At 40.0% G+C, this 17,079-nt stretch overlaps 1 protein-coding gene across 1 annotated transcript in view; it reads left to right on the forward strand.

The window, feature by feature from the left end:
* LOC149224561 (beta-ketoacyl-[acyl-carrier-protein] synthase III B, chloroplastic-like) overlaps positions 1-17,079 on the forward strand; it is a 101,157-nt gene that overhangs the window by 20,770 nt on the left and 63,308 nt on the right. The window contains exons 4-5 of the mRNA XM_089383575.1: positions 4,202-4,303; positions 4,432-4,514. Of these exons, the coding sequence (XP_089239701.1) occupies positions 4,202-4,303; positions 4,432-4,514 (185 nt within the window). The remainder of the gene's footprint in view (positions 1-4,201; positions 4,304-4,431; positions 4,515-17,079) is intronic.

The raw sequence follows: 17,079 nt of genomic DNA on the forward strand, positions 1-17,079 counted from the left end.
CGTATTCTCAAAGTCTAAGACCGTGTCCAATGAAAGCTATTATGAATTAAGGGGATACGATCTGGTAGTCCTTTACTAAGATTGACCTCTACACATATTCTGGCAAAAGTAAAAATTCCTTTGTCAGCTCTTTCTAAATCTGTCTTTATGTATTTTCCCAAAGTGTTTCCAATTCCCTCTAATACCTGGTGGTGCCAAAAAGGAAGAGGAAGGTTATGCAATCTTACCCACATTGGCATTTTTGAGACCACTAGTGTATTGGCATCAAAACCTGGGAACCATGGAGTGATAAAAAGACCTACACTCCCCCAAAACCATGGTCCCTCATTTAGAGCATAATCCAAATCTTTCTGTGTGTCAAATTGTACAATAAAGAATCCTTTTGAACACAAATAAATGTCGCAGTTGGGAGCATAGTTTAAGAAACCAGAACTAGTGACCAGACCAGTCCCCTAATAAACTGAGTTTCAAACCGGAAACGGTCAAACCGGGACTGGTCAAATCTCAATGAACCGGTTTTTAAAAAAATACATTAAATAATTATTTTTCAATGAAAAAAATTATTTTTAAGATTTAAAACCATGATTCAAAGTCAATAGAGACAAAATATGCAAAGTTTGCTCATCTATATACCATGTAAAGGTGAATATATCAAAATGGCACTGAGTGCAATACATATCATTGACAAAATACATAAGCAAGGACGCTCTAAATGGCCTCTAGAGTCTAAAAACAATGCTCTAAGCTATGGGGCCACCGACCTACTACAAGTCTACATATTAGTGATCAACAACATGATCACTCCTCATCATGATCAAACTCATCACCACTACTAGAGAAGGGATCATCAACATGAGCTACATAAATAATATGGCTCAGAGTTTGAGGACTCCTAAAACTCCTCTACAACTTTAGTAGTAGTAGTAGAAAAAAACAGTGTTGTGAAAATCGCGATATTATCGTTTTATCGCAATTTTTTCCCGAAGCCGATATTATCGCGAGTAATAATCTCGGATTTTTTTTATACCCGATAATTTCGAAAAAATCGCGATTTTTTCCCAATTTATCGCCGAGGGTCGGGGCAGCGCGGTTTTATAAGGGATGCTAAATGTTCGAAATGCAATTTTTTTTGAAAGAAACAAATAATTTTTCAGTGGGGCAACTTAATGATTAAGTCTAGGCCCTAGTATTGATATGCTATTCATGGTAATGTTAAATTCTTAAAATAAAAGGATGAAAATGAAGATTAAGGAGAATGAAATGACTCAGGATGTTTGAGAGTGGTTCCGGCCTCATTGGATTTCATATGGAGAAAGTAGAATTTTAGATTTCATTCAAAATCCAACAGACTTATCAGTTTTTCAGGATTTCAGGATTGGGAGATTGTAATGTTTCTAGGTGACACCACCTGCTCGGGCTACCCCTGCCACCAGTAGAGGATGTGATCTACCTCCTATAGCTCTTACTTCTAGTTCTTCAGCTTCTAGAGCACAGCAGACTCCACTGCCAACTCCACCAGCACCAGCGTCTACATCTAGAGGGAAAGGGAAAGCTGTGGCATTTTCTCGCAAGAGGGGCAGAGGAAATCAATAGGATTAGATTTTAGTTATTTTCTTCATTTTATTGTATATGACATTATGACATGATGAGATACATTATTATATTTTTTGTTGATATTTTGAGGCTGAGTTGGGACTTGGGAGTCAGAACTTACTATTCAGGACATGATTCAATGTTATGTGTGATTTTAGCACTAGAAATGATATTAAACATCTTATATATTAGTTCTTTTATCATATTTATGCGTCAATGTATTTATTTTATATTGTAGATGGTTTAGATATTAAAAAAAATGAATATTTTTGTACCAAATGATTTTTTCCTGATAATTACGATTTTTTCCTCACGCCGATATCATCCTGATAACGATTAATGCAACATTGGAAAAAATAGACATCAAAACTACAACATTGATCAACATGGTCACTCATGAAACTCATCATTGATTCAACGCTAATAGAAATGGGATCATCAACAAGAGATACATAAACATCATCTAGCTCAAAGTCTTCAGACTTAGATTGCTCAACCTTATAACATGATAGAAATTGAAAAAGTTAAACATGACTAACTAGTTGTTTTCCTTTGAGTGAAGGGTACATTCTTGTTAAGGCCATGGTAGAGGAGTTCAACAATCAATACCACCAACATCAACAAAGTTCAACAATCAATGCCACCAACATCAAGGTTTTTAAAGGGCTTCATGCTCTTGATCAAATGTCAATCTCATACCCTCACACATGATAGAATCAAATGGAAACATTGCAAACCCCCAAACCATGAAATCTTGAAAACCATTAAGTTTGCTGAATTTTGAGTGAAATATAAAATTCTAGTTTCTCCATATGAAATCCAATGAGGTTGAAACCACTCTTAAACATACTGAGTCATTTCATGGTAATGCTAAAAATTTAAGTAAAGGGATTCCTTTATTTTTCCTTTTCATCCTTTTACTTTAAGAATTTAACATTACCATTAATTGCCAACATTGCTAGGGTTGAGACGTGTCAGGCAAATGATAGGGTAGGCATGATTTTTTTGGAGGGGTTGTTTTTGGAGGAAAACAACCCTCAATTTCCCTCAAAACAACTCCAAAACTGCATTCTTTGGAGTCCATAGGTGGCCTGCCAATGAACTGACTGGTTTAGGAGAGAACCGACCGATTTGACCATAAATCCACCTGTTCCATCTAAACCAGTCGGTTAGGGCCGGTTTTTGTGAATTTGGGCGAAATAGACCCCTCAACCGAGTTTTTTGTTTAGTTTAACCCAGTCGCCCAATGAACCGACCGGCTTGACCGATTTTTAAAACTATGGTTGGGAGTCCAATTAGAGAAGACCCACTGATGAAGATCCTCTGATTTGGGCCAGAAACCATTAAACCTGCACACAATGGCTCGTGATTGGAGAACATCAAACAGATCCTTTACCTCTGGTATATTTACTGCCATTGCTAGATCATGTTCCATCTGATCAACGATGTAAGGGCCCAAAATATTTTGGCTTTGCCCAGCTGAAGCGAACTTCTTCCCTGCAGCCTGGAATGAACCAAAGGTTTTCGCTTGAGACTCTCCCTTGCTTTTCACTACATCCCGATATGAAGCTGAAGCCATAGGGTCGCTGGTTCCTGGGGAGCCCCCCGTAGCCTCAAATTTAAGATAATGGAGGAGGAACAAATAATGCAGTAATCTTTCATCAGATAATCTTGCATTGATTTGCCACTGCAGATCAGGTTTTGAAAGATCATCAAAATGCCCAGAGTATTTTGAATATTCATCTTCAACTCTTTTACGAGATCGAGGATTGAACCCAAAAAAGGACGGATTTTACACCTGGGGTTTTCACAAATATTTCTCTGCACTCATTTTTTTTTTTGAGAAGTCCAGATCACGAATTGAGGGGCATAGAGAGAACGAGACCCCAGAGGGGTTCCAATCTTCTGAAAAGACCTCCATTGCAAAGCATTGGAACAACTTCTCGGTAGACTAGTGTGGCTCAAATAACAGTTTACGACCCCTTGGGATCAGATCATATGCGACCTACAAAATCCCGACCCCGTACAACTTTGCATATACTAAGAAGAAACCCCATCCGACCAGATCTGCAAGAGATAACCGCATAATTACCATAGCGACATGAATCAACGTGACAAGGACTGAATCGACGCCATAAGCCTTGCATGATAGGAAGGATGTCCGGATCCGACCTTTTGAATGGTGGATCAATGACTGGGAAGGGTCCTATCAAACAAGTTTCAGGTGTATCACCTTTCAAATTTAAAATCATAGCTGTTGCGGTGCGAAAGAACGAGAAATCCATGGGATAAGACACTGAATTACTATTTAGATCCAAACCATGTGCTTGACTTGGACGCCATGCACAAACATTTTGGATACCAATCTCATCGAGGGAATGTTGAACCCCTGCGACGATGGATGAACTGCAAACAAGAGCCCTAGCCATCTCTCCCGACTCCTTCCAAATTTCGTTTCTTTTTGTTTAAGTTTTCAGATCATGTAAATCCTAATTTTAACAAATACAATTCACTACGTGTAGATTTTAGATATATCTTTGTAAATTTGTGCATTAATTATTCATACTCGTGATTTTGTATTAGAAAAAAATGCAATTTTGATATCAAGTGCAGAGGGAGGTGGGTTGTATAAAAGCCCCGACTTTCGACATTACAGTTGCTTGTAGTGGCTTTTTGTTGGGTCTTGTAACAACTACATGTTTCATAAAAGGTGAGTTGTTGTGTCTATTCTGGTCCTTGATAAATCCAAATTTGTTTGTGTAATTCAATTTCTTATGGTTAGTATCATTGGAACAATGATAGGTGGCAGATTTGAAAATGTTTTGGTTATTGGCGCAGATGCCCTTTCTAGATATGTTGATTGGACAGACTGGGGCTTGTGCATTCTTTTTCGGGATGGAGTTGGTGCTGTGCTGTTACAGGTAGACATCCTTTTTTAGCCTTGCAAATTAAGTTACCTTTACAAAAGTATCACTGCTTTGACTACTTGAGCTCCCATATTTATTTTTCCCTTTCGTTGTTAAACATGATTTTATACCTTTCTATTTATATGTAAACTAAATTTTTTTTGAGTATTTGACATATCCATTTAAGTGTTGGTATCTTTACCTTGCTGTCCTAGTTGCTAAAATCTTACACACTGGAATACATAATAAGATGCTATATTGATTAGCTCATTGTGGTTGTCACAATAGCTGTTAGGGCTGAAAAATCAACCATTCTAAAATAATGGCTACTTACATAACTTGCACAACTTGGAGCAATGATGTTGGGCACATGATTTCATTGATCTTTTCATGGTGCAAAGCATATAGGCTGTCTCTCTGTTATTGTTGGTAACCAGGGTACTCTCTCAAGTTGATGAAACATTTCTAGAATTTGACCATGAATATTCATGGTGAAGAGGCTCCCAAGTTCCAACAGTCATCCACTTTTCCGAAGCTAATAAGCCTAGCTAGATGTAACTTTGATGTAGTTTCTATTAGTAGTGCAAGCAAAGAGAAACAAAGTCAAAATTGGAAGAAAATGAAACCTTTTCTTATTAGAAATCTGCAACTCTAGGATCACCCAACAACTAATCGACACTAGTTTCTGTTCTTTTTTCATTGTCTTATGTGCCAGATCTACATACATGCTCACACACAGACAAACATGCATTTGAACTGGATAGGAACTCTGTAGACAATAATCATTGATAACATAACTCAAAAGTAAGACGAGGATACTAATAGCTATGAGAAAGGAAAGGAAGATATGAGTGAGGGTAAGATAAGATGATTTTATTAATGTCCAACGAATGACCATAAATAGGCCAATGAGATTGAAGAATACAACCAATATGAGTACAATGTGGGAGTGCAAACGCAACTTCTAAAAAATTCCAAAGCTAAATCTACGATAAAATGAAGTAAAGAAGGATACAAGACAATCTCATAAACATGTATATAACTAGATAATGTAGAAGGCTAAGTGAATAAGTCTAGGGTTGGAGGTCGATGATGTCAAGAGTGCCTGAGTCTGATAGTCGATTGTGAGCCTGACAATGGCACTGGCTCGTTATTGGAGTCCTCTGGATCCAATGAGTGTGGTTGCATGATCTTGGGGGGAGATGTAGGAGTGAGGGATACTCCTAACATCTAAGGCCAAAGGAAAGAAGCTCTGGATAAGTCTTTCGTTGCTTCGCCGCGGCTGGGGAGTAACTCGTCGGGTAGGGGGGGGTCCTTGTTCGGGAATCGTCTGGTAGTAAACCCTCTGATGCTTTGGGTGCGAGTGAATTGATGTGTTGTTTGGCACCTTCGCAATGGTCTTGAGAGTACTAGTTGGCTTCACAAAAGGGGGGGATGAGGAGAGGGCTGAGGTCTCACTGCTCTACTATTTGAAATACCTTGGAACTCAATGAGTCACTTGTTGCTCCAATTAGCCAGATCAACCTAAAAATATGATGTGATCATCTGAATCGTCCCCTAGTGAGGTGGGGTATGTAGGATTTGAGATCTGTGTCTAAATATTTCCTTGATGAAGAGGGCTAGGCATTATTGGTTAGGATACCGAAAGAAGGTAGAGAGGGACCCTCTGGATTGTCTACAAAGGCAATGATATTGTCCTCTAATCTCATAGTATATGGGGCACCGAAAAATGAGGTGCATCTCGGTCTTTGGCTCCTGTAGGTGGCACAACTGGCAGACCTTATCAGATCGTGGTATATGGTGATCCATCTCCACTCGAAGTTGATGGGACCCAACTCGAAGCTGCCCTAGTGGGATTCTGAGTGAGTGCATCTAGTTCCTGCGAGTATAAGGGGGGAAGGCGATAAGTCCATCTTGTAGCTCCAAAAAATGCTCTATGTAGAAGTACATCTTTAAGCCAAGGCTCACTAAGGCGGATGTCCAAGTGACCTGAATGTATAATCTGTAGATATCTTCTATGATGGCATGATGACATCTTTGAGCCAAGGCTCACTGAGGGGGGATGTTGAAGTGACCTGAATGTATAATCTGTAGATATCTTCTATGATGGCCTGATGCAGTATATGTTGAGTCGGTAAGAGATGTGCTGGTTTGTCAAGGGAGAAACTAAATGGAGGAAGGTGCTTTGGGGAGATGGTCATCGACTAAAGGAGTTGAAATGTCTTTGCGAACCATTAATGAGAACTACCTGAGTGGGTATCCAAAGCGATGGCCTGTGAAGAACAAAGTGCAAGATAGGGGTATCTCTCTCTCCTGGTAGAAAAATCTATGTAAGCCCTGAATCTATGGAGGAAAGAGACCAAGCAGAAAAGGAACTCATGGTGAAATGGGAACCCAAACTCCACATCAATAATGGGTTGTAGAATTATGCATTTGCAGTTGGATGATATAATGGAGAAGCAAGGTTTGGACTCTCTCCATCATGGCCAATTTGTCTGTAGTAAACAAGGTCCATAGATCTAAGAGCCATAGAAGATTGTGGGTCTGATAATGGCTTCCATGAGGTGGAGCTTGGACGAGATGTCCTGGAACTATGCCTCGAAGCATTGTCGCTCGATGAGGGATAAGCCGTAACCTTCATTGAATTGAGGTTGGAGTGCCTGTTGAATACCAAATCTAGGCCTTGTGAACAGTACCCCCAAGTAGATGTAAGATGGGGTGATCTCAATCTCTGTCTTGTGGTAGTAGACGTGTAGGCCTGAAATAGAGTTCTTCAAGGCATTTAAGATCAGAACCTTGGTTTTACTAGGTTGACCTTTAGCTGTCAAAGGTCACAAAAATTGGCCAACGAATCAATCTATCTTTGTAATCCCTCAGGAGTAGAGGCCAACAAGACCAAGTCATCAACAAAGAGGAGCAAGGCAATCATCACACTCTTGATTACGTTGATGGAGGAAAAGCTCGAGTTCATCAATATAAATGCCAAAGAGAGGCAAAGAGAGGGGACACCCCTTCTTCTCCCCAGTGGTACTCTGAATGAAATCAAACCATGGGCCATCTTGGGGTGCACCAACACTGACTCATAGAGTCTCATGATAGCAGTTAAGAGGGTCTCTGATATACCAATGTTGTAGAGTCTATAGAATAATGCTTCCCTCGGAAATCGAATTTTTTGTAGTTGTCAATTTTATTTTTTTTGCCCATAAAAAAAACCGCAATTTCATTCATATAATTGAAAAAAATTACATTTTGTATATACACACCACCATGTGTATTCATTAGTAAACTACCCAGTTCTTGTAGTGGCTATATTGCATTAAATCTACATTGTCCTGTCATCATATTAATATTTCGTACATTTTTCTGGACATCACAAAATAATACTAGTATAGTGCTGCCAAAGCCAACAACCTGTAAACAAACATATTTACTAACATAATATGCTATGAAGCATCACAAAAACTGATAAGTGAAAGTTTCAAAAATTAAACATGATCTTCATTTTGTATCTCGTCCATAAATGGCCTGTGGTAGAATTGGTAGTGATCGACTCCCAAGTCTTCAACTACCTGCCACAACCCCTGAGTCAAGTGTAGGTCTTCCTTAGAAAGTCAGTGTGCTGTTCCATTTTGTTTCTTGTAAATATACATGCATGTAAAGGAAATGAATGAGAGCTTCAGTCTTAACAGATCCTCCAAAATATGAGCAAGGTATATGTTTCGACACTGTTGAGCATCATTAAGTCAATTTACCACCATCAAAGAGTCATCGAAAATTTGAAGCTAATCACAACCCTTCTCTTGAGCAAATGCTATAAGATGTCTACAAGCTAAGAGTTATGCCTAGTTTTTTGAACATCTACCTAGACCCATCTTAACATGGAAAGAATGTTGCTCGGACAAGTGCAGAACAAACCCCCCTGCCCCCACAATGCATCTCATCACCCTGAGATGCCCCATCAAAATAACCCCAAGGAATACTAACATCAAGTACTTCTTGAAATATTATCCTCCCACTGGCAGGAACTCTTGACTGAGGATAATGTGAGAGAATTGCGAGACCTTTAGCTGTTATCTTTTCTATATAAGATGATTGGTTTTGGAAAATCTCTCTGTTTCTGGCCAACCAGATGCCCCAACTTAAAATGAGTGGCAAAGCTTTAAAAGATTTTGTAGCCCTATTCTGTACCCAAGATTTCCATATCTCCTCAAAATGAAAACTCTTCCACACACAATCTAGACCTAAAAGAGCACAACCAGCTGAACAAACTTTCTCTATTATACACCACACAACAAGACGAGACTTTGATGGACATCTCGACTTACAAAGCACTTTACACCACCAAACGACCCCGACATTTTAAGCTACCACATTTAGGTGTTTGTAACCTAACTTGGGAGTATAAATACCATGAGGAGAGTGAGCCCAAACCAGCTCATCCTCTTCGTCAAACATTCTAATATGAGCTATAGTCAAAGCATCCAAATAGCTACTCCATTCCTCTTGGTATTCCTCCTGTAGAATTAAATCTTCAACTGTAAACCAACCTTGTCGCCAAAGGGTGGTTTGTATACGATTATTTATATGAGAAATTACGGAAATACCATGATCTTTGAGAAGATTAATGGAAGCTTGTGACAGTCTATGTATGTCCCTGCTACCAGGCCAAGGATCTAACGCTAATCTTACCTTACTTCCATTCCCAATCTTCCATGCCAATCTTGATGTTATCATCTCAAAAGAATTTAATACAACCCTCCATACAACATAAATGCTTTGGCATAGTTTTTCCTAAAGTCAAACCCAATCCTCTATAGAATAAGGAGCTATATATTTTTGGTACACAACCATAGTCCAAATGCTATGGGTGGATAATAACCTCCAACCACATTTCGCTGCAAGAGCTTTTGAAAATAAAAATATATTTTTGAGCCCCCAACCACCCAATAGCTTTGGAACTGCAAGATGATTCCACTTGACCCAAGGAAGGACAAAGTTGTCATGAGTGCCTTCCCACAAGAACTTGAAGCAAATCCTTCTTGCTTTTTCCAAAACATCCTTCGGGATCCAAGCTAGTGACATCCAATAGACAAGAATAACTTCAAGAATTGATTTTACCAATACTAATATGCCTGCTCTAGATAACCACCTAAAACTCCAACAAGTGAGTCTTTTCTCAAGTTTGGCTATTAACCAAAACCAGTCTTCTTTTTTGTAGCAGTTTGGCTTCAAATGGAAGCCCAAATACTTTAAACCATCCTCCAAGTCGTTTAGCTCAAAAGGAAGAATTGTTCTGATATGAAGGAGCTCAGGAGCTTCCATATTATGAAAAGATATGGTGGACTTTCTAGCATTGATAACCATACCTATAGCTTTCCCAAATAGATCCAATATCTCACATAGTTTATGGACATCCCTTATTGAACCATTACAAAAGATAAGAATATCATCAACAAATAGCAAATGTGTAATTGCTAAAGCATGAGAAAAAACCACACCTTGAAACTCACCTCTCCTTTTTGCCTCCTCCAACATACAACTAAGACCTTCAACCACGAGCAAAAAAGGGAGTGGATACAAAGGGCACCTTTGTCTCAACCCTCTTTGAGAATGGAAAAATGGCGAAGCAAAGCCATTTATCAAAACTGCAAAAAAGATGGAATATAGGCAATCTTGCCGCCCAAAGTGTACACCTAAGGCGCAAGGCTTAGAGCAAGGGTTGTCACATATTCCCTACTCACTCCATTTAAGATCTTGCCTGGACAAGCTATGGGGGGTGTTGGAATTTCTAAGTTTGACACGTTGGAAACCCTTCATGCACTTTACTGATTTATTCCTACCTACATGTTCTGTTAATTAACAAGTTATTTACCATGTAAATACTGGAAATAAATACAAATGCATGCTCAACACATTACAGATCATCAACTGAAGGAAATATAAACAAGCACACAAGTGACACTGTTGTTTTTGGACTAATGTCCCCGGAAAAACCCAATGCGGGAAAACCGGTGCAGCATTAGGAGGGTTTGATTTATTAAGCAGTTTCAGAATACAATCTAGGTGCCAAATCCGACTCGCCCAACAGAGAAAAATCTCGGCAGTGGTACCTCTCTACTCAGAAGCAGATATTCCAGCTAAAACCCCGGATAAACACTCGGCAGCTCTACAGCTCCAATCTGCCCCCACGAAACGCTAGCGTCAGCCTCTAGGTACTGTGTTAGCCCAACGTCACTTTGGCCCAGTGTTAGCCCGTCACTTTGGCTTGGCCTGCGTCAGCCCTCTGGCCTTCTGCGTCACCCATGCTAGCCCTCTGAGGCACTGTGCAACTCCTAGCTGGCTCTGCGTGAACCCTTGGCTACTTTTGCGTCCCTCTCTCCAGCTACTGCGCTGATCCTCCCAGTGCTATCTCTGCCTCTCTGCTTCTGTATTCACTGCCCCTCAGTTGCAACTCTGATCACTCTTTCAACTTTCTCAGCAAACCCAGCCCCAGAAAGTCGAAATCTTGATCTCTTGGTGTGTTCTCCAAGTGACCCTCAAGCCTCCTCTTATACTTTCTCGTTGACAAATCAACGGCCGAGATTAAGTCCCTAATCAACCATTAAGATTAGATCTGGCTTGATCCATGACTTTTGGACCATTCTACCACAATTTTATATTAATTCACATTAATATTTTATTTTCCCTAAGTTTAGACTTAGGGACTCCATTAAAAATATTAATTATTTTAATATCTCTCAAACTGTTTAGAATCTACCCAAACCCTTTCTGGGTATTGGAGATCTCATGTGCCTTAGCCTCTACACCAATTTTCATGGCTAGAGCACATTCGATGCTACCCCAAATCAACACTCCCTCTTAGCGAGGACTGTGCTCTAGTAATACTCCTTACTGAGCATCACTCTGATCATCCGACATCAGTCCCTATGCTGATGCTAGGCCTGCTGCCCAACATCCTCTGCACTACTGCATCCTATACTGCTACCCATGGCCCTGCCATTGCCACTGTTGCATCCGTACTGCAACTCCCTCTACATCCATGCTGTTGCCCATGGCCCTGCCACTGCCACTGCTGCATCTGCATTGCAACCCCTCTCATCATACTGCATCATGCTACCCATAGCACTACTACTGTTAACTGTTGCACTGCAACTCAGTTACTGAGAAGTAAATAACTCATCTCCCAACTCTGACATCTCCGTCAGGCTAGAAACACTCCTGACACTGAAGCTCTCTCTATCACTGACAAGTGCTCCCTCTCTGACCTCTGCGTTGCTGCAACAACTCCATGCATCTCGCACCGTTGCACACCTCTCTATGCCATCCTGCACTGGTGCAACACTCCCGTGCCTCTCACACTGTTGCAGCCTGCTAGCCTCGCGTTATCCTGGGAATCCTGCACTGTAGCTCCCTCTGTCGCTCCATCCGCATTTGTCTCTACTGACATTGCCAGTACTGCTACTCCTCTTCGGGGCTCCCGTAGCAAGGTCTAATCCAAGAGGTTGGGTACCTCGAGGATCCTGCCCCTCATCACTTGTAGTCCGCCTGACTACAGCTTGATGTCTCCCCACTTCTTCTGAAGTGGCACATGAGCACTCATGGCATAGTCATCGTCTGTCTCCACTTCCTTCTCTGCCCTTGCTGGCACTGCCTTGGTCTTGGAGGCCTCTCCCTTACTCTTCTTCCTTGGACACTGGGTCGCATAATGACCCAACTCCCCACAATGGAAGCATTTGACCTTGGAGAGGTCCTTCTTCTTTCGTTTCTCCTGCTTTCCCTCAGATGCTAGGGCAACATCTTCCTCCTCCTCCTTCTTGATTCTGATCCCCTTGCCGCTGCTTCCCGCCTTGCTCAACCTTTTGATCTCTTCTTGGCGAAGAGCAGCCCACATTTCCTCCCAATCTGGAAGGGTTGCCCTGCCTAGTATGCTCTGGACAAACATCTCCCAGTCTTCTGAGACTGCGTTTAGGGTTCTCACCATCAATTTTGGATTCGATGTTGCCCCTATGGAAGTCAACTGATCCCGGATCTCCTTCCATCGACCAAGGAATGGGTCGATTTGTTCTCCCTTCTTCATCTGGTATGATCTCAGCTGATTTCCTAGTAGCATCTTCCTCTGCACAGAAGTATGATGATACAACTTGGTCAGGGCCTCCCACATCTCCTGTGTCATGTTCTTCTCGACAATATGTGGTACTATATGATCCTTGACCCCATCAAGGATGATACTCTTAGCCCTCGCCATTTCATCCTCGTACATGTTGTTATCAGCCAGTTCAACTGGGATAGCTATCATCCTCAAGGCGAAGTGCTTGACAAGATTCCTGTCTAGCACGGATAAGATTCTGGCCTTCCAAACTATGAAGTTTGAGTCTCCGTCCAATTTGTCCTGGTCTCTTACTCCGTGTGGTACCATTTCGCTACTCCTCTACTTCCCTCCTGGAAGTTCTCGGTATAACTCCTTTGAGCCTCGATTTCCCTCCTGGAAACCCTTTTGCCAATGTCGAGATGCCCCTCTCCAATTGTCTGTGCAAATGCAACACTGATCTGGATTCCTTGGCTAGAAATCCACCTCGACAACAACTCCCTCTACCTTGGTCTTGCCCTGTTAGGTACTATTCTAACTACAGTACCCCACCAGCTCCACTCTGCAACTTACCCACAACCTCCTAAACCCCAGCAAACTGAAGGTTAGAGCTCCTAGGCTTTGTGCAATCCTGGCACCGGCAAATCAGCCTCCTCAGCCAACTGCATCAGCCCTCCTGGGCTCTGCGTGAGCCTGCCTTTGCCTCCCTCAGCCTCTGCGCTGCTCTTCCTGGCTCAATCTTGATGATGCAGGCACTATGTCACCCCTTCCTTACTGTTATTTTGCTAGGAACAACTTCTGTCACTCGGGACAACTGTTTTCTGTTGTTGCTGCTCTGTTCGGCTGATGTCCTCAGTTCTCTTGTGATCTACAACCACGCTCTGATACCATGTTGGAATTTCTAAGTCTGACATGTTAGAAACCCTTCATGCACTTCACTGATTTATTCCTACCTACTTGTTCTGTTAATTAACAAGTTATTTACCATGTAAATACTGGAAATAAATACAAATGCATGTTCAACACATTATAGATCATCAACTGAAGGAAATAGAAACAAGCACACAAGTGACACCATTGTTTTTGGACTAATGTCCCCGGAAAAACCCAATGCGGGAAAACCGGTGCAGCTATCTGAGGGTTTGATTTATTAAGCAGTTTCAGAATACAATCTGGGTGCCAAATCCGCCTCACCCAATAGAGAAAAATCTCGGCAGTAGTACCTCTCTACTCGGAAGCTTAGAACCCTACGACAACCGATTCCTCCTCAAGCTTCAATATATCAATGAAGAGGTCACAAGTCAATAGATGATGAACTTTAACAACAAATGACTTGCTCCCAAGCCTCTAGAAACCGACGACCTTGATGAATATAACCCTCAAAGCTCATGACCTTGCAAAGGAAAGGCTAGAATTTTTTTAATAAAAATTTATACGATGAATTTGCAATTTTTTCAAGCCTTTAACCTCTTGAAAAAATTCGATAACCCTTAATATGAAAACGTTTCAGATCAGAGTGGGTTTGCGACCCTCTTCAAGCCCTCGACTAGGAGAAAGAGGCCTCTAAGGCTTGCGACTAGTCTCCAAAAACAACCTCTAAAGATCAACCCCAAAAGGCTAGCTCCTAGCCAAAAAATTGATGGATAAACCCTTCAAAAGATGTGAATGATTTCTCTGCAAACAACCAAGGGTTAGTCACTTAATATCTGAAGCAAAATGAGGCCCTAAAGGCCTTGTGACTAGGCCAAAAATGAGCCAAGAGGTCAGTGGCTAGCCCAAATAAATATAAACAAAACCTTGAGTCCAAAAATATGTATATCTGATCTGCAAAAATTGGAACCCAAGTCAGATTTGCAAGAGAAAAAATTTGAGAAACAATTCAAAAATTATTTACAAAAATTCTAAGTAGAAACCCTTGCAAATAAAATCGATTTTGGTGTGAGGAAGGCTCCCAAACTCTTGCAGCTGCACATTTTTTATTTATTTTTCGGTGAGATCCAAGCCACAAAAAAATTGAAATCTTCCTTTTGAAAGGCCTAGAGATGGCCTATATGCTTGCGACCTTGAAGAGAGAGGGCTAAGATGCTAGACGACTCTCCAAAAAATGATCGTTGCACTGAAACCCTGAAGGTATAGCCTCAAAAAAAAATTCGTTTCTCTTTGATTCGTTGGGCTAATCCACTTGCAAACAAAATAAAAAATAAAACCCTTGTCCCTCTCTTCAGATCTGCAAGAGAACAAAAGAAAAACCCCAATTGATATATACAAGATGGACAAATATATACAAGAGTTAGAGGAAAAATATATACAAGATAAATTTACAAAAGCTAGATCAAGGAATGAGGGTTCCTTGATCAACAAACAATGGCTCTTATTAGCAGATCTATCCAATGCAAGCACAAATAAATAGAGATAGATAAGTGAGATAAAATTTTAGATGAGCAATAGCCAAGAAACCCTGCCAAATATATTCATTAGATAAGCCTTGAAATCAAACAAAGTGGGCTCTTCAATCTCTATGTCTTGGGAGTTGGCTTGTCCAACCAAAGACTTCCCCTAACGCCCAAGATTTGAATCACTGAAGATCTCTACACACTTAAAATTAAATTATTAGATCATAGGAGTTAGATAACAAAATAAACCAAAAGATCTAGAGATACCTGCTAGATCGATTAAATTTAAAATGCTTCTCTAGCCCAATAACTAATGCAAGATACCTGTGCAAATAGTTAATCCACAACTGGCTAATGAAATAACAATTATTAAAGTTCAAACCCAGTAGAGCATTAAGAACAATATTCAGAAAGAATTTACCATAAAGAATAGAAGAGGAACACCACCATGAATTGACCCCAAAGACTTCTTTATTATTCCAAAAAAATATTACAGACCAACAAAGCTTGACTTAGAGCTCAATTACAAAAAATTTCATGATAAAATGAGGAGCAAGAGCTTCCTTATATAGGAAAAATGAGAGCGTGAGACGCCTTCAAGTGGAAAAACGAAGTTGACTTGATCCATGGCTTGATCCTTCCAGAGAAAATTCGAACCCTTGATTACTACTGCATAGATCCATAGAAAAATTCGACTTCCTTGATTGATGAGCTGGATGGACCATTTGTTGACTCTGGGTGGTTTTGGACCACTAAAATATCTTCAAAATATTTTTTCTTGAAATTTCCTCATTCAAAATAACTACCTAGACCAAAAAATTCGATTTCCCCCGAGAAATTATTTTCTTTTTGGCCCAACGAATTTTTTGCCTTGGAAATGAAACTTTTCCCAACTTTCAATTTGATCCCTTTTTTGGAAAGTGCCCTTTTTAAATATTTTTCCACTTGGAGAGAATTTTATTGCCTCTCACTTTAATTTTTTGACTAATTTCTAGCTATTTTTTTGGCCATTTTTTGCCATAAAATAAAAATAATGACTCTAGACACAACCAAATTCTGTGACACTTTAGACATGATCTAGTATGATAATTTACATGGACTCAAAAAACTAGGACTCACTTAAGACCTTACCATCAATCCCCACTCTAGCTTTGGGGTATATTTGAGAGAAAAACTCTACTAATTATTTGTAGTTAAGAAAACACAAATAAATAGCGGAGAAAAAAAACTCCCGAGAGTGAAACTCTTTGGTCAAAAATCATAGGCTTACCTAGATATGTTACAAGGCTTTATAGACATACTAGAATCTTTTTTACATAATTTATTATTTAAATAGAGCAGTGAAAAAGTTAAATAGCGTTGTTAAATGATTCTATTATTTCTATAAGCCTTGTAACTCATCTATCTGCTTTTAACTGCTCTTATTAACTGTTGACATTTGATGACTAAAAAGGTTTCCTGCAATCCCAACCCAGTTTTAATTTCACCTTATCACTCCCATTCAGTTAAATGCCCTTTCCCATAAACATACATTCAACATATAGAATTCTAGAAATGAAATTTTCAGATTAAAACACATGGGACTGTCAACACATGCTGAAAAATAAATATGGACATAAACAGACCAGCAACACACATAAAAATACACAAAAAAATTTGGTCAACTTAGACCCAGGGAAAACCCCTTCAATCTTCTCCGGGGAAAACCTGTTAGAGAGCTCTTCAAATTTATTTATCTTTCAAGTTCAGGAAAAAAATACATTTGCAGGCAAAACTAAACAACAAAATATAACTTATCTCTTCAGCCCAAAACTCCTTTAAAACCATGCCCACTTTGCCTCGATTTCCATGCTGTTAATTTTAGGTATGTTCTATGCTTAGAGCAATTTATTTCAATTTTCACAGTTAGCTCAATATCTTTTCCAGATTAGCAATCACATCAACATAATAGTAAATTGCAGATAGAACATAAACATAAATCACAAAAGACAAGCCAAGACAAGAGGACACAAGATGTGGCGCTAGCCAAGGACAAACCCCAATGTGGGGAAACCCTTGATCAATTCTTCTTATATGTTCTTCAATAGTTCAGCAGAGAGAG

Source organism: Pinus tabuliformis, chromosome Q (genome assembly GCF_031772625.1).
Source record: "Pinus tabuliformis cultivar Carrire ecotype Pingquan chromosome Q, CPIR1, whole genome shotgun sequence".
Lineage (NCBI taxonomy): Eukaryota > Viridiplantae > Streptophyta > Pinopsida > Pinales > Pinaceae > Pinus > Pinus tabuliformis.